The following is a 23,617-nucleotide window of genomic DNA, read 5'->3' as shown; positions in this document are numbered from 1 at the left end:
AATAGTGTTTGAATATGAATAGTTTATGTATTCTGAACAATCTGTCATTTTATTCTCACATTGGCAGCTGATCTGTCTGTCACTCCACATGATGTTCCTGGTGAAGTGTATAATAGTCTTGAATAGGGAAACATTTAGAAAAGTCAAGAAGTTGAAATGTGCTTTGAGGAGGAGAATAGTGACAAAGCTAAAAGGAGCATTTTGGCCACTGCCATCATGCTTTTACGTTTAGAGAATAAGTAGGACCCATTTGCAAGACTAAGAAGACCATGAAGAATTTATGGAACTAAGGGGAAATTTCTTGATTTGTAAATAGATAGGAAGGTTTGGGGATGTTGAGGAGATGAGAGATTTATTCCTTTATCAGTACCATAATGTCTTCATTAGTGATGCTGTCTTTATATCTGGTAACTGGGCTTCTTTGTTCTTTAGAATCTTCTTGGCTATTCTTGGGTCTTGTTCTTCCATATTAAGTTTAGAATCAGTTTGTCAAGTTCTTAACACACTGTTAGGATTTTGATTTGCATTGCAGTGAGTTTTAGATTGATTTAGAGAGAATAGGCTTTTCTATGGTATTAAATATTTCAGTATATGAATGAAATGTATCTCCATTTAATATTGCATTTAACAGCTTTCAACCAAATTTTATAATTTTTAATTTTTCTCCATAAACATGTCTGGTAGGGTTTTTTGTTGTTTTTAGTTTTGTCAATAATTGTAAATGGTACCTTTAAAGAAATACATTTTCTTACTTCTGTTGCATATGCAACTGGTTTTTGTATGTTGTTCTGTAATTTGCTGAACTTAATTTTAATAATTTGGCTGTTATTCTTTTTTTGATAGCCATAAAATCTACAATGACAGTTTTGTTCCTTTCAAATTCTTGTACCATAAAAAAAAAAACCAAAACATTTTTTAATCTTCAAATGCTTTTCACATTTGAAGATTTTGGGATAAAAATTGTCTTTAAAGACCTCAAAATTAGTAGTCCAGAAAAATTATGAGAAAAATGTATTCCTGTGAGGTAAAGAGACATTTAAGGTCAACAACTGTGTGGTTGCAGAGCTAATGCTAGAATCCTGGTGTAGTGATTATATATGTTGACCAATTCATCAGCATAAATTGAAATATTAAAAGCGGTACATGATAGCAATTAATTAAAAATAAAGATAAATGTTGGTATGCCTTATGAAGTTTTTGCATAATAATGTTGCCAGGTAGCTGTGTCTGGGGACATATCTCCCTGCATACTAGGTGAAGCACTAGGAGAAACCTCAACCTAGAAAGGGGAGGGTTCTTGACTTTGGGTGAGAAAGAATTCTCGAACTGGCCAGACAAGTGTAGGTAAGGAAGCAATTCATTGAAGCAAGAGCAGCAGGGAATGGCAGCTGCCTTGTAGGCAGCAGAGAACAGAAAAGTGCAGAGGTTAAGAGAGAGTTCTTGGCCTAGGGCAGATTCCCTTGCCAACTCCTGGAGCCAGGGTCACTTGGCATCCTGTGTCCGCATGGTTCTGCACAACATGGGGACTAGCCCCTACCACTCCAGGATTTGGGAGAGCCGTGGAGCATAGAATGGAGTGAGATTATATTTTGAGAACTTCCCAAAGAAAGAAAATTTTTGGGTGGGCTACTAAGAGCAGTTCGCACAGCTTCAGATCTGTCTAGGTTCACCCACGACAGAAACATGCAGGCCCAAATCTGAGCTCTTATATAAGCAGCTCCTTCCTGCTTATTAGGAGTAAGGCAGAGACAGAGTGAAGACTTGGAAATAAAGTAAAATAGCAAAGAGACAAAATGCAATAATTTGAGCAGTGAGAAAGCTTTATTTGAAAGTACGCACTTAAAGAAAGGAAAGTGCCGGTGTCCTCAGAAAAGGGGCACACTGGAAGTTTGGGGATTCTGTCTTTTAAGGCTTTCAGAATGGGGCAACAGGCGGAGGATGGGTTGTTGGACGTAGGCTTGACTTGTGGTCTCAAGGTGCTTATCTCTCACCTGTGAGAGACATCATGTCTCCTCTCCTTCAGTATCAGTCCTCCAGCTAATTCTGCTAAATAAACCCAACACAAGGGATTTATTTATCCTGTTCTTGTCCAAGATAGTGGTTCCCCTCAAGTAGTAGGGACATATCAGTAAGACTGCCTGCCCTGCCTTAAGACATAGGCTGTTGGGTTATTGTCTGATTACCAGAGAAAATATGTTAGGAATCTTACCTCTCAACTCTCTGCTATTTAAGATGGAATCTTAGACTTAAGATGGAGTTTTCCTGTTCTTACCGTACTATTTATACCTCAGCATTTTTTATCATAGGCAGGAAAAGTTAATCATGATGCTTATCCCATGTCCCTGCCCTACCTCAATAACTTAGTAACTTGATTTACTTTTGTAAATAATATAATCTTATCAAAATTACAATAGCCTGTCTTTAGAGCTTTCTACTGTAATAAGGATTTTCTAGAGCTGTCCATCTATTTCAGTTTTAAGATAACTCAAAATTATTTTTATTTTCACTTTGATACCTCCAATAAAGTGAACCTATTTCATCTTATATCTACTATTTATCACAATGTGCAATACTTTGGTTTCCCGAGTATTTGTAATGGCCTTGTTAAGTAGTAGCCTTGTTGAATGATTGTTTTAAAATCAATTAGAAACCAAAATCCAGGTACCTCTGGGGACTGTGTAATTGTAAGGAAATCACAATTTAGCTGGGAGGCAGTTAGCACAGTGTTTAAGAGTACAAGCTCTTAGTGAAACTGTTTGCAGATGACATGATATTATATATAGAAAACCCTTAAAACTCTACCAAAAACTATTAGAATACATGAAATCAGTTAAGTTGCAAGATAAAAAATAATCTACAAAAATCTGCTTTGTTTCTATACACTAGTAATGAAACTATCAGGAGGAGAAATTAAGAAAATCCCACTTACAGTCGCATCAAAAACAATAAAATATTGCATCAAAAACAGTGAAATACCTAAGAATAAACTTAATCAGAAGGGTGAAAGACCTGTACTCTGAAAACTATAAGACACTAAGGAAAGAAATTGAAGACATAACTAAATGGAAAGATATTCAGTGCTCATGAATTGAAATAATTAATTTTATTAAAATGTCCATTGTATTCAAAGCAACCTACAGATTTAATGCAATCCCTATTAAAATTCCAATGGCATTTGTCACAGAAAAAGAAAAAAAATTCTAAAATTTGTGTGGAATCACAGAACACCTCAAATAGCCAAAGCAGTCTTGAGAAATAACAAAGCTGGAGGCATCACACTTCCTGATTTCAAAGTATATTCAAAGCTATAATAACCAAAATAGCATGGTATTAGCATAAAAAGAGAGAGCCCATAAATAAACCCATGCTTATATGATCAATTAATTTATGACAAAGGAGGCAAGAATGTGTGATGGGAAAAGGACAGTCTCTTCAATAAATGGTGTTGGGAAAACCAGACAGCCACATATAAAAGAATGAAATTGGATCACTAACTTCCACCATAAACAAAAATCAACTCAGAATTGATTAAAGACTTGCACATAAGATCTGAAACCATTAAGCTCCTAGAAGAAAACTTGGGCAGTAAGCTCCTGGACATTGGTCTTGGCAATGATTTTTTTTTTATTTGACACCAAAAGCAAATGCAACAAAAGCAAAAATCAACAAGTGGGATGACATTAAACTGAAAAGCCTCTGTATAGCAAAGGAAACCAGCAAAATGAAAAGGTAACCTATTGATGGGAGAAAATAAATATTTCTGAAGTATATATCTAATAAGGGGTTAATATCCAAAATAGACAAAGAAGTCATATGGAATTGCAAAAAAACTCAAATAATTCAATTAAAAACGGGCAGAGGATCTGAATAGACATTTTCCAAAAACATACAGATGGCCAGTAGGTACATGAATATGCTCAACATCGTTAAATAACAGGAAAATACAAATCAGAACCTCATTAACTCCTACTGGATAGATGGCTATTATCGAAAAGAAAAGAAGTAACAAATGTTGGCAAGGATGTGGAGAAAAAGGGAACTCTCATGCACTGTTGGTGGGAATGTAAATTGGTACAGCCTCTATGGAAAAAGTATGGAGGTTCCTCAAAAAATTAAAAATAGAGCTACCATATGATCCAGCAATTTCATTTCTGGGTATTTGAAAGAAACAACAATAACTTGAAAACATTTATGCACCCTTGTGTTCATTGCAGTGGGATTTACAGTAGCCAAGACATGGAAATAGTCACTTTTTCTATTTCTTTGCTTCCCATGAACTCTTCAGACTACTGTAATCATAATCCTACTCACCTGATTCAAAGAAATTGATGTTCTGTCAAGCTTGTAACTTGGTAAGACTGCTTTTCAGTATTCCTGTGAAAGGAATTAGGCTTATTCCCCAAGCCAACTTCTTGGCCATTATGTACAACAAATTAGGTCCGTCTGAAATTCTGCTTCCCAGGCAGTTGCATCAGGCATCCCAGTTTTATTGACTATTGAAATATTTGCAGCATAGACACATTTCATGGTCTTCTCTAGATACAAAAGTTGCTTGATGTTAAGAGCTTCATGTTGCTTTTATCTTGTGATGTGTGCAGCAGCAGCATGTTTCATTCTACCTTCTATTAATGCTAAGCAACAAACATTGGAGCTCTCTAAGGGCCTGAAATACAGTGAACAGCATTACAACAACCAGGTTCTTCATGGAATTTGATTTTTACAAGACTGAACCTGTCATCGGCAATCTGGTTGGATGGTGGTGCACCTTCATTAAAAGGCCAGTCAAGAATATGGATGCCTTTTTTTTTCCCACAAGAGCAGGGTCATACATTGCTTCATATATGCTTCCTATTGTGGTAACTCCATACTTATTAAGTATCTCAGTAACTTCATTTAAGGTCTCATTGGTTGGATTATTTATAGTATGAATATCATGTTCATGTCACTTGTATGTGACTCCCATGGGAGTTGGGCAGTTCATTCAAGACATGTTAACTTAGTTAAGAAATATTCCTTAGGGTTATGAAAGAATTGAAAAAAATTGAATACAGAAAGGATGTAAAGAAATGTCAACGTACTCCACTTGAAATTCTTAGTGTTTGAGTATGTTGAGAGTAACCTCCCAACAAGAAGCAGTAAATCTTCAATCCAGTGCTCAAGTAATATTGACAATAGAAAGGAAGTGCTCTGAGGCTTACCCTTCCTAAGTTAGAACTGGAAAATGCACTGTGCATTTCAGTTCAACATTTCTGTGGCCCAGTGAACTGTTTTTGCATGGCTCCTTTGTGGAGTAGTAATGAATTTCTGCATTCCTCTTTTCTTCATAAAGGTCATGCTGTAATCTTCACTTGCAGTAATATTTACTGTTCTTCAGAAACTTCATGAACATGTGATACAGAAAGGAATGTTTTACTCATGAAAGACCATGGCTTAATCATACAGTGGGTACCAGTGTGGCAGCAACACAGCCGGCAGTGTGTGACATAGCCACACAGTAGGGTGTTCTGGTGATCTGTTGCAGGGTGGAGGCAGTGCAGGTGTTGACAAAGGCACCAGGCTGGTACTGGGTTTTGAAAAAGACTTGAAGTCAGAACATTCTGTTCACCAACTGTTCTTGGCTTTTATTGTATTTAAAAAAGATTTTGGAAAGATTTTTCAGTTTTTTAAAGGTGAAAACAGACTTAAATTTATAACTTTAAAATTAAATGATTTATTTGTAATGAAGTTTAAAGCATGAATTTCATTGAATTATTGAGGATGGAAATAATGTGAGGTTCTTATGGGGAAAAATTATGTCCCTTTAATAATTGTTGATGAGAGTATAAAAATTATTAAAGGTTTTTTTTGGCTCTGCTCACTATGCGGGAGGGGAGTGAAAGGCAATGTATTCCATTGTGCCAAAGAATGTAGTAGTGATGGAGAAAGTGTGCGGGTTTTGAAATACAGTCTCAATACTTCTGCTTACCAAAAATGAAACTTTGGGCAAATGATCTGACCTCACTGAATTTCATTATCTTTAGAATGGAGACAGTAATAGTCTTCACAGGATTGTTGTGATTTAAGAGAATTAAGTATCTGAAAGGATACATTCTGTGACTGTTACATTGTGGTTACATTTTAAGTACCAGTAGTCATCACTTTTATGTTAGAACTAGAAGAAAATTTTAAAGTTCCTTCTCAGAACTCAACCTTCTCTTTTTTTTTAATTTACTTCTACTAAAATATTGTGTTCAGATCTGTTTTTGGGAATTCTGCCATATTGTTTAGCATACCTCTTCTGAATTTAAACCAGTTTTCTCTCTTACTCTCTAGAAATGAAGTAACAGTGGTTAATTCCGTAAACTTGCCTTGTTTTCATTTCTCCATAACTTCCAACCTTATTTTTCTGTAATTTTGTTGAAATATGGAATTCAAATTTGATAATTTGGATAAAATACAAGTAAGTGCCTGTACAATTTTTATTTGGAATGGTTAAGTCAAATTCATATCAATGAACACTATTATATCGCTATTTAAAAAAGGAATTGTTGAATTATATTTAATTGAGATGCATTATCTTTCAGTTAATTACTTTGATTTTGTCTCTGATAGTTTCCATTTTATATTTATCTTCTTTAAATTTTGTTCTAGTTGATTTTTATGATTAAACTGGAGAACAGAACTGGTAGCAAAATACTCTTCACCAGCAGTGTTATGTCTCTATATTTTATCCTTTGCCAAATAGATTTTTTTTAAAATGATACCTCAGAAGCATAGCCGTGCAAATTCTTTTAATGAAGAGAATATCTAAACTGTTTTGCCTAATACCCAGTAAAAATTGGGTGGACCTTTTGATTTTCTTGCCATTTGAGAATAGAAATGTACTGGAGAAGGCAACTAATGATGTTTACATATGTTTTTCAAAAAAATGTGCAATTTAGAAATTGCGGTCAAATCCTAGGAAGCTGCTTACAGCATTTTAAAGAGGTTACATACAGACTGTTAAAATTTTCTACTCATGCTGAGCAAGATCCCAAGATATTTGTCATAAAAGTAGTTGAGTTGAGGAGACTGACTAAATCAGTGCAGATCATTACTGGAAAATTTAAAAAGTAAAATTTCTCTTAACCATGAGAAGATGTGGAAGATGATACATATTGACTTCTACTCTGATGTAATGTATGCAGTATATCAAGATTACAATTTTTTTCTTATGTATTTTGCCAAAAGTAGATTATACTAGATCAGTGGCATTCATTAATGCAACATTCTTTATTTTGACTATTTTTGGGAGTCATCCAAAATGCTTGAGAAGTAAAATAACCTGTAATTTTGGTAAGATAACACACAGATCTGAATTCCAAGCCTTGAGGCTCGTGTGCTTGTGTAAGTCAATAAACTAGTTAGTGGTAAGTTGAGCAATGGAAAACAGGAAAAGAGATGAAAAACATGTCCACACAATACTAATTTTAACTCTTGACAGGAACGGAGAAGGGAGTGGGTAGAATGTCTCTGCTACTTTCCCTTTCCCCCATTATAGGAAGAGTGGTTAATATTCGGGGGGAGGGTGTTTGGAAGCAGAGATGAAGCAGTGAAGACTTAGGTGTAGACTCCAGGTGCAGGTGTAGATGGTTGAGAGTGAAAATGGCAGGTTTGGTGACTGAAAAGACCTGGTGAGAGGAATGGCCAACAGCAAGATGTAATCTCAATGTCTTCCTGCAGAAAAGTGTTAGGGCTTCAGGGAATTAATTGGAGACTGTCTACAACAGTAGCTTCTGTATCTCTTCGAAGTTATGTTCTCTGATTTTTGCATTTAAGTGGGCACTTATTGTTTTTAGTTATATCTTACTGTGTTCAAAGAAGAAATTATATGCTCTAGTGCTATTCTTCAATTTAAGAGTTTGCTAAGGCTCTGGATGGTTCCATTTAGAACTTCAAGGGCCTATTTTATGTCAGTTATGTGCCATAAATATTGAATAGCAATAATAAGTTTCTATATTTAACTTAATTACCTAAGTTAATTAAATTATCAGTATAAAATGAGGTGCTGCAGAATTGTTAAAAGCAATGTTCAAGCAAACTGGGTTTGAATCCAAACTCCATTACTTGCTAGCTGTGTGACCTGGGACATATATACTATTTAACTTTTTGTGTGCTGCAGTTTTGTAACCTGTAAAAATAAGAATGATAATACATATCTTGGAAATAATGTATGAAATAATGCTTGTAATGTGTTTATTTTATTGGCGCAGTGCTTGAGATATACCAAATGTTAGTTATTATATTGGTGTATTAAACCACATGTTACTTTATATGTATGAGCCTGTAACTAGCTACCTCAACTCTTATGAACATGTCTGCTGCTATTGATTTCCTGTCTCTGCAGTGCAGTTTTTTGTTTTATTTATAATAATATAAGTATGAAATAATTGGCATTGTTTTGTCTAGTACTGTCAATTGTTTGACATTTAGCAAATTCAAAGTAATTCAGAAAATTTGGCAGTCTAGCACCTGTGCTAGCAGATTTGTTATGATTAGTTTCATTAATGCATTGGTGGTGAGATTGATTAACTTGGAGGTGGAGGAAGGAAAGAGGGATTTATTAAATTGGAGAACTTGGAGGAGAAGGAAGGAAAAAAGCCTAGAAGTAAATTACTCTGGCATCAAGCTAATGATTTTGTAACAAAAAGTATTGCATTTGCTAGACCCAACAGTTGTTATATTATTACAGAAGCAATATTCTATAGAGTATTCTGAATAATTTATGTCAGGAAAAAAACAACACTTATGAGCAGAAACCCAGAGATTTAAGAGAGCATCAGAGCTCCTGGTAATCCTTAAATCTCCTGCTGCTTTAATTTCAGCTACTATTTGAATTTGGGATGGTGATATTATTGACGATAAGTCTGGTGATCCTAGCTCTGGTAGCTAAAGATTCTCTGAGGTAGTAGCATGGCTATAGAATGAATAGCAATTTTTTTTTTTTGCTGTCATTAATGTACAATTACGTGAACAACATTATGGTTACTAGACTCTGCCTATTACCAAGTCCCCACCACATACTCCATTACAGTCACTGTCCATCAGTGTAGTAAGAGGCTGTAGAATCACTACTTGTCTTCTCTGTGTTATACTGCCTTCCCGGTGTTTCCCCCACCTACACATTATACGTGCTAATCATAATGCCCCCTTTTGCCCCTTATCCCCCCTTCCCACCCATCCTCCCCAATCCCTTTCCCTTTGGTAACTGTTAGTCCATTCTTGGGTTTTGTGAGTCTGCTGCTGTTTTGTTCCTTCAGTTCTTGCTTTGTTCTTATACTCCACATATGAGTGAAATCATTTGATACTTGTCTTTCTCTGCCTGGCTTATTTCACTGAGCATCATACCCTCTAGCTCCATCTATGTTATTGCAAATGGTAGGATTTGTTTTCTTCTTATGGCTGAATAATATTCCATTGTGTATATGTACCACATCTTCTTTATCCATTCATCTACTGATGAACACTTAGGTTGCTTCCAATTCTTGGTTATTGTAAATAGTGCTGCGATAAACATATGTCTTTTTCAAACTGGGCTGCTGCATTCTTAGCATAAATTCTTAGAAGTGGAATTCCTCGGTCTAATGGTATTTCTCTTTTTAGTTTTTTTAGGGACCTCCATACTGCTTTTCAGAATGGTTGAACTAGTTTACATTCCCACCAGCAGTGTAGGAGGGTTCCCCTTTCTCCATATCCTCGTCAACATTTGTTATTGTTTGTCTTTTGAATGTTGGCCATCCTAACTGGTGTGAGGTGATATCTCATTGTGGTTTTAATTTGCATTTCTTTGATGCTTAGCGATGTGGAGCATCTTTTCATGTGCCTGTTGGCCATCTGAATTTCTTCTTTGGAGAAGTGTCTGTTCAGCTCCTCTGCCTATTTTTTAATTGGGTTATTTGCTTTTTGTTTGTTGAGGTGTGTGAGGCAATGACAGATTATTCATTTATTTAAATAACTTAAAAAATTTTTTTTTACCTATTGGTTCTTATTGGGCGAAGGAAGAATTTCAGAGAGGAGAGTAAAAGAATGGCCTAGTAGCCCTGATGCAGGGGTTACCTGTTCCTGTAATATTTGGCAAATGTAATAATGGAAAGTATTTATTTTAGATCATTTTCCCCCTACATAAGTTTCTCAAATTGGGTTTCATGTCTTGTTTTTTTGAGAAGCTTTAAAATTTCATTTTCATATTGATAGTCTTTAAAATCTGTTTAGCATAATCAGGGCATTCTATTTAGATCAAGTACCAAAGAAAATATTAGTGCTTTCTTTATGTTTATTTTTTATTTTGAAAAGAAAAGAAGTTTTGCTTTACTAATTTTTAAATGTATATTTAAAGTAGGAAATACATATAACTTACAAATTAGTAGATATATGTGGGTATGTCTTCATATTTTTTTTAATTAACAGGAGTGCATAACTTGAAAAATGTGTCAACTACTGATATAAATAATCATTATATTATTTGGATTCAAACCCAGTTTGAACTTTATAGAGTTTCAGTACTCACTTTTTCTGTTGGTTTTGATTGAGAGAAGGCCATGTAACCGTATGCTATGTTGTACAATGTAGCTTTGGCAGGGGCTTGAATAAAGTATGAGAGCTAAGTCATCACACATGGTAGAATAGGATTGCCACACTGCATAATACCACATTCTTTTATGAAATGTAAATATTTGTTGGATTTCATCTCATTTTTAATAAGATGCAAAGCAACTTGCTATCATTATTTATATGAATGTAGTAGTGTGTCTTTAGTGTAGATTTTTTTGTTCTAAATTCCAGCAGTGATTGATCTGATACCTACTAGTGAAGACTTAAATAACTGCTGTGAGACTAACCTGATGGTCAAGTGAAAGAGACACTTTAAAGGAGTCAACAAATTAGATCTCATGATAATCGGTGTTCAAAGACTGTTTATTGGCAAAAGCTTAGTTACATTTAAAATCTGATTATCCTGAACAGTAGTAAACAGAGCCAGGAAATTGTGAATTGCATTTTGTACAAGATACTTCTGTGAACAAACATTTTCTATGTCATTGCATTATGCTGTAGTGTGGTTATCAAAATATAGAAAACAATGAAGTATAGAATGAGGCCTGAAATTATCTTTCTTCTGTTAAATACAACAGCATTCATTTAGTTTTAGTGAAATAACATCATCCTTCAAATGGAATTAATGCCTATTTTTTACTAGGTTATTACTAGTTTGGTTGTTTTGTTAAAATTTCACTTAGAATTTTGTGTTTATCTATAATTTTATAAGAACTATAAGCCTAAGGGGTTAATTTCATGTATGTATTTTAGTGTCACTGTACATGCAAATAATTTAACACTTGAACCATGTGAGAATTTTTTTTTCTCCAGAAAAGATTTCTGAACAATTTGTAAGTTTCAGAAACAGTGAATTAGAATATGTGGTTATACATCTAACCCTTTGAAATCCAGTCGTTTTCCTGATCTGTTTTTTTCACTTATTATACATAAATATAATGATTTTTTATGGTATATTGATTGTAGTAAGTGAGGTACTTATATTGAGGCTTAAAATTATCTGTAGGAGTAGTGTTGATTGAATTTGTAATTTTGAGTTCAAGTTTCTACTTCTTTAGGATATTGACATTGTGTAGATCCTGAATATCATTTAGTTTCATAAAGTGAAATTAACATTAAACAAAAAACATGACCTGGAGGGAGGGAGAAGGGGATTAAGGAGCACTATAGTTAGCACTCACAGTATAGGTAGGTCACGGGGAAGGCAGTATAGCACAGAGAAGACAAGTAATGACTCTATAGCATCTTACTACACTGATGGACAGTGATTGCAATGGGATGTGGGGGGAATTGGTAATATGGGTGAGTGTTGAAACCACAGTGTTGCTCATGTGAAACCTTCATAAGATTATATATCAATGATACCTTAATTAAAAATAAAAATCATGACTTGAAAGAATACTCTTATTTTTATATTGAAATTTGAAGATCAGTTCAGTCTTGGTTTAATAGTGGCTAATTTAAAAAGACATGATTGTTAGTAATTTAATGTAAGTTAATCATCTTAAGTTATTAAAAAGAGAAGATATATTTTCCATTTTAAGAGGAACGACTTTCACCATTCTGTGAGTATGAATCAGTAACAGCTGAAGATCTGATCTTTGAATGTGGCAGGGTTGGAACTCTTTCAAAATAGAAGTATAGCCAATTTTCAAGAAAAATCACAATGTTTCAGTTTTGAACTTTAATGTATTTGGAACATATGCAGCAGAACATTTTCTTCTTTCTGCCTTCTGCCAAACTAATTATGTATGCCACATTGATTTTTCCCTTATGTTTGGGAAGCTCAAGTATATGGTGGAATAAAGTATTGTCTGATTCACATTCACCAGTTTTAGTGATAAGATCAAGATGGGACGTATTTAAGAGAGATTTTGTAATTTTCTCTCAAAGAAAATATATGCAAAAATTAAAATGTTCTATTTACTCAAATACTGAATACCTACTATATGCCAGACTCTATTACTAAACCTGAGTGATACAGTGAACAGGACAGATGCCCCTGCCCTCAGAGAGCTTATATTCTAATAGGGGCAGTGGTGAGAGGTGGTGGGGATTTTGGATTCATACATGACCTGTGGATAATAAAACACATAATGAGAATAAGGTACCTTAGCTGAGATTGGAATGATATGAAGATTTTGGAGGAGAGAAGTCAGTAGCCCCTGAAATGGAAGAGGTTTGGCATAATCCTGGAACAGAAAAATGGCCATAGTGTGGAAGGAACATAGTGAATGTGGGTGGTAGGGGCTGACATTAGAGACACACTGAACTTTTTAGACCAGGTAAGGGGTCTTGATTTTCCTCTAATTATAATGGGGAAGTCACTGGAGGGTTTTAAATGAGAAATTTAATAATCTGACTTATCTAAGGAAGATCACTCTGGTGGCTATCAGGAGAATGAACTATAAGATGTAAGAGAGTGAGAGTGGAAGTGAGAAGCCAGATAGGGCACCACCCCAGCTTCTAGTCAGGAGATGGTGGTGACTGGTATTAGGGAGATGGAGGAGAGCCATCGAAGAGTGATTAGACTGAAGATGTGGTCCTGTGGTGCCCTGATTGCACTTGCTGATGAATTGCGTGTTTTCATACTACTTGGGATTCTGAAAATTAAATTCCATGGAATATCGTAGTTTAATGTGGACTCTGTAAATCTTGAGAATGTCAAATATTACTAAAATTTATTTTTATATTTCTGGGGAGAACAGTGTAGCTCCCTCACCTTCCCTTTACTGTACAGCATAAAGTATGTTCTACTGGGAAAAAAATTTAGTAATTTAAAGTTCCAGATAAGTTCATTCCAAATTGCTCTTATTTCTTTACTTTCAAACTTATACTGTAAAAGGATATAAAAAACATAATTAAAGCTCTTTTAAATATGTACTCTAATTATTTTGAATTATTTTTAATGAATAAAAAAATGAATGTATTTGCCACATGATATAAGTAAAGTGTATCTGTTTTTATCTTTGGCTTTATTTAAAGAGTGTATTTACTGGAATTTTTTTTTTCTAGTCACATTGTTCTGATGCTTGCAGATGATATGGCGTGCAACCCTAGAAATCCCAAGCCAGCTACAGTGTTTAGTCACAAGAATATGGAACTCAATGTGTATGGAGATGATGTGGAAGTGGATTATAGAAGTTATGAGGTAAATTGTTTAATTTAGCAACATTTAAAAAATGTAGTTGTTACTTTTAAGCTCTAAAATAGTGGTATAGTAAAATAGTCTTATCCTTTTTCTTTAAAATTTGTACATAAGTGTCACTGAAGCCTTGACATAATTCTGTCTCTAGTAAGGAAACAGTATATGAATAAAACTTTCACAATGTGACCATTTCATATATGTATCTAGGATAGAACAATTTCATCTTTGCTTCTGTATTAGAGTATTTTAGTGAGGTTTCATGTATCAACTTTGCTTTACAGTAAATATATTGTTTATTTTTCAAATTCAATCTAAAATTTCAAGTTTTAGATTTTTAATAAATCTATTAATTATGAAAAAATTTAAATGACTAACAAAGAACTCACCTATATTTCCACTACTTGGCAGTAACCACTTTTAATTTTCTTCCAATGTTTATATATATATGTATGTTTAAAATTAAAATGTGAATCTGAAAAAAATGGCATCATACTTTCTCACTTTGAAATTTCATTTTAAGTTTAATAGATTGTGAATACATTTAAACACATCAAAGTCTTTCCTGGTGAAGTCTTCCTCATAATCCTTCCCTTTTTAACAAGCCAGTTTCCTGTGTTTCCAGACCTGTTCTGAAGCAATTATAAAAGCATATCTATCGCTTTCTAGGCTGTAAGCTGCTTGAAGACCTGACCTATTTCATATGTATTTTATACCTACCAAGTATCTATAGCTCTTTGAAGGCATTCAAAAAATGTTTGTTTAATGATTAAATGAATGTTGGACATTTTACTAGTTTAGTCATCATAAAATGTGGACCAAAAATATCCCTTCCTTGTTAACCAAGAATAAATCCTATCAAAACATTTAGCATTTTGCTCTCTTTTGGGAAAAATGTAAGCTAAACATTGCATACATACATACATACATACATGTATACATTTACATACTTATGATCTAGGGAAAAGTCAGTAGGAAAGCTAGAAAGATTTTCTACTTTTTAATATAGATCTATACAATTTTAAATATGTTTTCAAAGAATCCTAGAGGTCCAGAAATACCAGGTTGGGAAATGTGGTTTAAAGTATTATGAATTTTTTACATGTTAAAGGTATTCCTAATGAAATTTAAGAAAGAAAAATGCATCAAAAATTCAAAGGTACATAATTTGAAGATTATTTATAGACCTTTTCTTATGGTTTTATTTTTATGATTTATTATGGACCTTTCATGCTAAATCTAGAATTGACTAAGTAGTTGCACAGATTAACTGTAATAGTTACAATGTTGCTGAATTTATTTAAAAGTTTGTGTATTTTGTGTCCTCCCAAAGAAGTATTTATAAAGACTGATGAATAATTTTTAATTTTTTGGCAATACTTTGTATAGCATTTAAAGTTTTAAATTTATAAGTAACTTATTTTTACCAAGATAGTTTTTATGTGTTAGTATTTAAGGTTTTTTTTTAAGTGGAATCAGTTACCTTGTCGTATATATTTAAATAAATAAATCGAGTTACATTTCTCTTTGTGTTTTATTTTCAGTTTATGCTGAGTAAAACATAGAGAAAGAAGGAAAGTTTTTGAAAGAAAAAAAATTCAGGTTTCTACAGGTTCTATTCATCTGATTTCTCATTTTTTTGTTTAGGTAACTGTGGAGAATTTTTTACGGGTATTAACTGGGAGGATCCCACCTAGTACTCCTCGGTCAAAACGACTTCTTTCTGATGATAGGAGCAATATTCTTATTTATATGACAGGTAATCTCAGAATTTAGATATTTAATAATAGAATATAGTGTGACTCTTTTCAAAAAGAAATCCGCATGGAAAAAATTTAAACACCTTAAATTATTTTGGGTTAAAATACTTATTTGTGTAGTTTTCTTATCTCATAATATATAACAACTTGGAATCATATTTGAAAACAGTATAACCTTTTGTGCTGTCCCTTAGTTTCTTATCACTAATTTTTTAACTATTGCCCTGATAAAGCTTATTACATCTTACTCGGTATCTTGCTCTAGCCTCTTTGCCTTTAGTTTTGTCTCCTGTTAATCATCCTACTAAAGTATTTAATAGAAATTGCAAATCTGTCCCTCCTCTGCTTCAGACTTTAAAATGGTTTTCATTGATGTAATGCTAAATTTTAGAGTGCATTAGGATTACCTGAATGCAGTTACTCGGGTCTTTTCCTAGAATTCTGATTTAGTGTTGGTCTGGGGTGGGACTCATGAAACAGCATTTTAAGTATACTTCCCAAATATGAGTGCAGTAGTCTTCTGTCTATACTTTGAGGAACTTTAGAGATAAAAGTCCTCCATAATATAATTTAGTTACATTATTTATTTAGTTTTGTGTGTATATATATGTATATACACACACACACACACATACATATGTATATGTATATGTATATGTATATGTATATGTATATGTATATGTATATGTATATGTATATGTATATATTTACCTATATTATTTAGTTAATTTTAGTTCTTACACTTATTCTGACTCCCTTCCAAGCATTTGACAGATCCTGGCCTCCAAACATTTGATTAAGCTATTGCTTTTGTTATTTGATGTCCTTTCAGTTCACTTTGTCTACCTGATTATTCCCTATCTTTTTAGTTTTAGTACAGGAGTCTCTTCCTTTGGTGATTTTCTCTTCTAAGTCTACAGTCTCCTATGTCTCTGTTGCTTGGGACAATCCTAGTGTATATCTGTTGTCCTAATGTAATTACTAACAGTGCCTCCTTTCGCCCTCAGAAGTGTCCTGGTATGAATAATACATTTTATAGTATCTCTAAGACATTCCTCATCTCCTTAGCTGGTGTAGGCTCTCCTCTTTGCATCCCCATATTAATTCATAGTTTCTATCTTACCATTTAACTCATTATTACTTTCTTATTTGGATATTTATTGCCTTCATTAGATTTGAAATCCAAGATGTCATTGCTAATTTGTTTTTCATCTTTTTTTCCAATATCATACAGTAGTATTCAGTAAATATAAATGTTGATCTAATAATATTTAAAAATTTTTCATAGGGCATTTCATTCAACTGATGATGAAACAGGTACAGAATGATTCTTAGATGTCACACAGCAGGACAGTTACTCCTACTTAGTGGTTTACTTTATCCATCATGTTGCATTTATTTACAGCTTTTAAAATGCAGTCTGTTTGTAAATCCAGCAGAGTTAATGGAGTCAGGGAAAATTTCATTTTAGTTTATCTGACAGTTGAAAGAAATTTTTAAGCTTTTGTGGCAAGTAGGATGAAGTACAATCTTATAGCTTAGCTTTATTTGATGTGCTGTAGGTTTTATGACTTTTTTCTGAGTCTGTTGATACTCCTTCAGGATAAGTCCAGGTATAGAGGAAATTCCAGTAGTATAAGATAAGATTTGGTAAACTGTGGCCCATGGAAGGGCTGCCTGTCTTGGAAATAAACACATTTCCATCCATTTGTTTTACATATATCGTCTGTGGCCACTTTTACACTGTAATGGCAGAGTCAGCAGTTACAACAAAAACCATAATGGGCCTACGAGCCTAAAACATTTACTGCCTGGACCTTCACAGAAAAAGCTTACCTACTGATGTAAGAGAATAGGAGGGCTGATAACTATGATAAAATGATAAAAGCTAATATGTATTGAGGCTTACTGTACATCAGGCAATGTTCTGAGTCATGTGTATTAATTAATTTCATCTTCACAGCAACCGGAAGATGTAGGTGCTGAAACTCAGGGCTGTCACTTGTGGTTGTGTGGGTGTGCATTACATACAAGTGTCTGACTAGGGCTGAGTGGGAACTGAAATGTAGTATGGGTTTACACTTAACTAAGCTGGCCTATGCCTGCCATTGAGTTGTGTCTAATGAGAGGGAGAAGTATTTTTTTTCCTGCAAAGGCATGGCTGCTAACCACTGTTAAGCTCATAGGCCTTATATCCAGAGGGGTACTGAAATAGACATATTTTTCTACTTTGATGCCCAGTGGGAGGTACCTTCTACACAAAGGAGTTGTATAGGCATACTAATGATGGTCTTGTTGATATTTTCTCACTTTACAGCTAAGGAAACTGAGGCATAGAAAGATTAAGTTATTTGCCTAATTTTACTCAGTCATTAAGTGACAGAACTAGTATTTGAATCCAGACAGACTGGCTTTATCATGCATTATAAATGTCATAATCTTCTGGTCAACTCTCATGTGACAGTGGTGGATGCTAGTACAAAAATCAATTTTAGGCAAGAACTGCACTTTCTAGTAGTATAACATTTCAAGTATGCACTAAATAGTAGTCGCATGCCATGGGACTAGCCATGAGTTTTTCTAGAACTGAATGATAGCAAAACTCTTAAATATTGTATCTAGTACTTTTTTTATACTCTGTTGTTCTTTTTAATTGGTATAATAGAAAATTAAATTTGTTTCACTGTACTTTTTACTTTAGAGTGTAAAATAACAAATGATATTAAAATATTGCCATGAATGAAGTAAATGTTTATGTCTGGATGTATGCAGTTTGCAGTAAGAAAATGTGTCTATTTGATTTTTTGACTCTTCCTACAAGGACATGGTGGAAATGGCTTCTTGAAATTCCAAGATTCTGAAGAAATTACCAACATAGAACTTGCAGATGCCTTTGAACAAATGTGGCAGAAAAGACGGTAATTAGTAACTGACTACTTTTCTTAAGATAAACTAGCCCTAATTTTTCCATGGTTAGTAGATTTGTAGATCTTATTTTATGAGATTTTAACTTATTGTAATAATTTCTTCTGCCCTTTTAGATTTATGTCTGTTATTTCTAACAAACTGGATTATTTTTAAAGAAAAACTCAGGGTTTTTAAAGAGCATGAAAAAAGTTAACTTTTAAAGATCTTATTTCTTATTATTTAGTATCAATTTTAGAGGAAATAAGCATTCCACCAACCAAGTTCCCCATTATTCAGGGGGATTATGTACATATTTCCAACTTGTACCTGTTTTTACTTTTTGCACATACTCTGGCCCTCCGTATGATAGCAATGCATTATTTCTTCTTTGAGAAAAAATACTGGAATAACCATTAGGATAAAATTAGTAACAACTCACATTAAGGGTGATGTATTGTTAGTAATCCACGGTAAGCACCCCTTTAGTTGAATGTTGAATGAATGAACTTAAGTGAATTTAAAGTAGCAAAACAACTGCTTTTAACTTGGTTACCTTCAATAAACCCTTATGGGTTACTTTTCAAACATATAGCACAGAGGGGAATATGATGCTTATTTTGCCTTCCAAGTGTTTAAAATCCAGTGGAAAAGAGACACAGTACACAACTGTGCTACAAATTAAATGTTATAAATACTGAGTTGTAAGCATAAGCAGAATGTATGGAGGTGTTGAGGAGGAAGCTTTCCCTAGGTATTGGTTTCATCTTATTCATAGCTTACATTTATTTGATGCATATTCAGTACTGGCCACTGTGTTTTACATGTATTGTTTCTTTTAATTTTAATAACAATTCCATGAGGTAGATATTATTGTTATCCCCATTTTTGCAAGTGAGTAAATTGAGGCACAGATAGCCTTGATTCTTTGCTTGCCAAACTACACAGCTTGTAAATGCTGCACTAGGATTCACGCCCAGTGGTCTGACCCAGAGCTTACTCCCTTATTTGCTGTACTGCCTTAGATGTTTCTGATCCTCAGGGGCCTCCACAGATTTTGTGTCAGAACAAATGTCTCATATTAATTGTGCCTTCCATTACCTGCTTAAATACTGTGTTCCAAGATCAAATGCTTTCTTTTCTAGCATTAGCTATTTACCTGGATCCAGTGTCAGAGAGAAACCTCTGAGAAAAAGGATCTGCCCTCCACTTTCACGTTCACCAGCTAGGCAGTTCATTCTAAAACATAGAGCTGATTATGTTATTCTTTCAATTAGAAAAAGCCTTTAGTGGCTTCCTCAAACTTAAAGGATAAGATCAAGACTTCATATGGGATACTTTGCAGATTAACCCTATCCTATCTTTTTGAAACTATTTTCTCTCTATTTCTACAAATTTACTATAAATCCTAGCTACACAGTACTATTCCCCTTTTACTAAACATTTGTGCTTTTCCACATTTAGGTGCCTTAGTACAAGTTTTTGCCTAAATCATTGAGGGCAGGGACTGTTGTATTCCCAGTTTAGTGTCAGACACATTGTAGGCTGTCAGTGAATATTTGCAACCCTTACCACATTCCAGCTTAGTTATGCATTTATTTATCTGTCTTCCAGCTAGATTTTAAACTCTTTGAGTATGATGACTAAGTCAATTTTTTTTTCTTCTGAACTTAGCTCAGTTTCTAGGACAGTATGGGTGCCAAATAAGTTTTTTAAATTGAATGTGCATGTGGATTCTGAATCATGTGGCATAAATAAGGGAGAAAGAAAGAGTTGGGACAACTGGTACTTGGTAGTACAACCACTACTCCCTGTAGAGATAGTTCCCCTGGATAAGATTATACCTTTAATATATCTAATGTCAGATTTCTATTGGGAATTCTACAGAAAACTCTCACATTTTGAGCTAATGAAATGACTATGATATGACTTTAACATCTTAGGTTATAGAAGCATTGTAAACATATTAGTGTATGATTAACAGCATTATTTATGTCAAGGATATTACCACTTTTCTTTCAGCTACAATGAGCTACTGTTTATTATTGATACTTGTCAAGGAGCATCCATGTATGAACGATTTTATTCTCCTAACATAATGGCTTTAGCTAGTAGCCAAGTGGGAGAAGATTCACTCTCGGTAGGTGCATTTTTCCCATTTAAACTTCATTGTCTTTGGAATTCGTAGCTATTTCTGAAATCACTTACATGTCTTATGTATATATCTATTACTTCTTATTCCTAGACTTTTAAAAACCTTAGAAGGACATTCTGATTGCATTTAAAACACTTTCTTTTAATGATGCTATTAGACATACACTATTTTTTTTCTTTGCTTAAAACATTTATTTTGAGGTATAATTAACATACAACATTAGTTTCAGGTGTACAACATAATGAATTGGTATTTGTATATATTGTGAATGATCCCCACAATAAGCCCAATGGACACTGGTCATCATATATGGTTAGAGATTTTTTTTCTTATGATGAGAACTTTTAAGAGCGAATCTCTTAGCAACTTCCAAATATACAATACAGTATTGTTAACTATAGTCACCATGCTGTACATTACATCCTTGTGACTTACGCATTTTATAAATAGAAGTTTTTAATCTTTTAATTCCCTTTATCCATTTGACTCACTGTCAAAACTGCCCCCTCCCTACAGCATTCTCCACCCCCAATCTCTCGCAATTACCAGTCTGTTTTCTATTACTATGAGTTTTGTAGTTTCATGTATAAGTAAGATCATATGCTTATTTATCTTTGTCTGACTTACTTAGCATAATGCCTTTAAGGTCCATCTATGTTGTTGCAAATTGGTGAGATTTTATTATTTTTAATGACTGAATCATATACCATTGTGTATGCTTTGCTTTTCATAGCACCAACCGGATCCTGCAATTGGAGTCCACCTTATGGATAGATATACATTTTATGTCTTGGAATTTTTGGAAGAAATTAATCCAGCCAGCCAAACTAATATGAATGACCTTGTAAGTATTTGCTCAATTGAAAATAGCACAAAGATATGCTTAATGTGATAAATGAAGTCTATTATTCCTCCTTTTCCTAAGGTGCTGCATCTTATGTCGAATGGTGGCCTTTAAACCATTTTGCATCTTCCTTTACAGTAGTATCTCCGTCTTTACTGCAAGAGGCCTAAAGCCTTAGCTCAGTTAACTTGCTCTTCCTTGAGGTATTTTTCCATTTTCATTCATTTGCTCATGCTCTTTTACCTATCAGAAATATACATTTTAAAAATTCACCTATTGAAATGTTACCTATTGTTCAGGAATCAAATTAGATCCTACCTCCTTCAGGAAGTCTTCCTCTATTCTTCCCTATTGGAATTTATGTAAGATAAATAAGGTTTTTCAGAGCCTTATTTCGTTGGTACTGTATGTCATAGTCTGCCTTCTTTTTGAATTCACTAATTGAGTGTGAGTGTCTCTCTTACTTAATAGGAAGTTCTTGGAAGAGAGGGACATTCTCTTACATATTTTTGGGCACCCAAAACTTGTAGTACAGTGTTTTGACATGGTCTGTTGAATTTAATTCAATTTTTTTCCTAACTTTTCTGGATTGATTGTATCTTTTGAAATAAATCTACTTTGAAATTGCTGTCAAAAGTAGGCATAATAAAAAGCTTGAAACATTCTAGAGGGTAATTACTGTGTGTCAGTGGCTTTCACTATTTTTCCCACTAATTTATACCTTGTTCATTCATTCACAAATGTTTTTTGAGTTTTTGCTGAGTGTCAGGCACTGGCTATATATACCCTAGTGAAAGAGGCAGACATTGTGCTTTACTTTTTGGAGCTTTGGAGTGAAGGGGAGGCTGAGTAGACAGGGCTCTGGACTATAGCACTCCAGCCAAGCAGCTTTGCATTGATCTCTTTCATTCTGTAGAAACCTTTTAGGTACATTTTTATTTATTACAGGAGTTCTGCAAAATTCTGAAAACCACTGCTATCATAGCTATCAAATTTGATAACAATAGAACTACTTACTGCATTTTGAAAGATACATATTTTGATGCCTATTAAATCAATATGAATTGAATGTTTAAAAAAACTTGTGATAATGCTATTTTAACTGTGGGAAAATTATAGTGACCTAAATTCCAGTTATTTCAATTTTAAAGTTTATTCCCATGTTTGGATTATACATTATATATTTTATGTAACACATGACATGCTATCACAAAAGTTTGCAACATATGCGCATGTTCACAACATGCGCATATGTTGAATTAAAAAATTTTCTATGAATTTTTTTAATGGAATTTTTCTATGAATTTTTAAAAAATACTTCTATGAATTCGTTCACCATGTAAGAACTTGTTCGTTATGCTTCAGAAGATTGGAGACTGACGAGAATTAGGCTTGGGATGGATTGATGATTGTGCATTGGGCGTTGACCCCCCTATGCTGGGTTTTGTTGTTGTTGACAACCATTTGATCAGTGAATATGGGAGATGCCTTCTCAAAAAAAAAAAAAAAAATTGCTAAGAGACTAGATCTTAAATGTTTTCACCACAAAAAAAGAAATGATAATCATGTGACATGACGGAGGTGTTCGCTAATGTCAAGGTGGTAATCATGTTGTAATATATAAGTGTATCACATCAATACATTGTATACCTTAAATGTACACACTATTATAGGTCAATTATGTCTCAATAAAAAAATTAAAAAATAAAAAAAAATTAAAAAAAATACTTCTATGAATTTTTAGGAAAATAGTTCTACCACTGAAATCATACAGGAAAGACTGAAGAAGCTATGTTTTTAGATGTTCACAATTGCTGTTTCATTTTTAATAAACCTTCCTCACTAATATCTCCTCCCATCTCCTTTTTTTATTGAATGCTGATTATTTTAATCTTGTTCAGTAAGAATGATACATTTCCTTGAAGTTAAAAATTACAGTGATTTGACATATTTTTAGATGTTGTATAATACCTATGTTCTGTTGGATTATGTGTTTAGTAATAGTGAGGTTTATGAATATTAGCTGTTTTTAGAGTACTACATTAGGTGCTCAGGAAAAGCAAAATTAGACGACTTGGAGCTTAGCCACTTAGTAACAGTTGAAGAGCACACTTATAGAGCATCACCTGTTAAGTGAAGTCTCTGTATCCTGCCAATAATGTTCTTTCCTCTGTGAACATAAAACTCTTGCTGTGTACCTTTATTATGTTTTTATATTTCTCAGTAATTATATTTATTAT

General features: G+C 33.7%; 1 protein-coding gene across 1 annotated transcript in view; it reads left to right on the top strand.

The window, feature by feature from the left end:
• Positions 1-23,617, top strand: part of PIGK (phosphatidylinositol glycan anchor biosynthesis class K) — a 126,601-nt gene that overhangs the window by 22,694 nt on the left and 80,290 nt on the right. The window contains exons 4-8 of the mRNA XM_037024363.2: positions 13,585-13,720; positions 15,362-15,473; positions 18,296-18,392; positions 20,401-20,518; positions 21,267-21,377. Coding sequence (XP_036880258.2) covers positions 13,585-13,720; positions 15,362-15,473; positions 18,296-18,392; positions 20,401-20,518; positions 21,267-21,377 — 574 coding nt within the window. The remainder of the gene's footprint in view (positions 1-13,584; positions 13,721-15,361; positions 15,474-18,295; positions 18,393-20,400; positions 20,519-21,266; positions 21,378-23,617) is intronic.

This window comes from Manis javanica, chromosome 4 (genome assembly GCF_040802235.1).
Source record: "Manis javanica isolate MJ-LG chromosome 4, MJ_LKY, whole genome shotgun sequence".
NCBI lineage: Eukaryota > Metazoa > Chordata > Mammalia > Pholidota > Manidae > Manis > Manis javanica.
The sequence above is the reverse complement of the archived record's forward strand: the minus strand, read 5'-3'. Positions and strand labels throughout refer to the sequence as shown.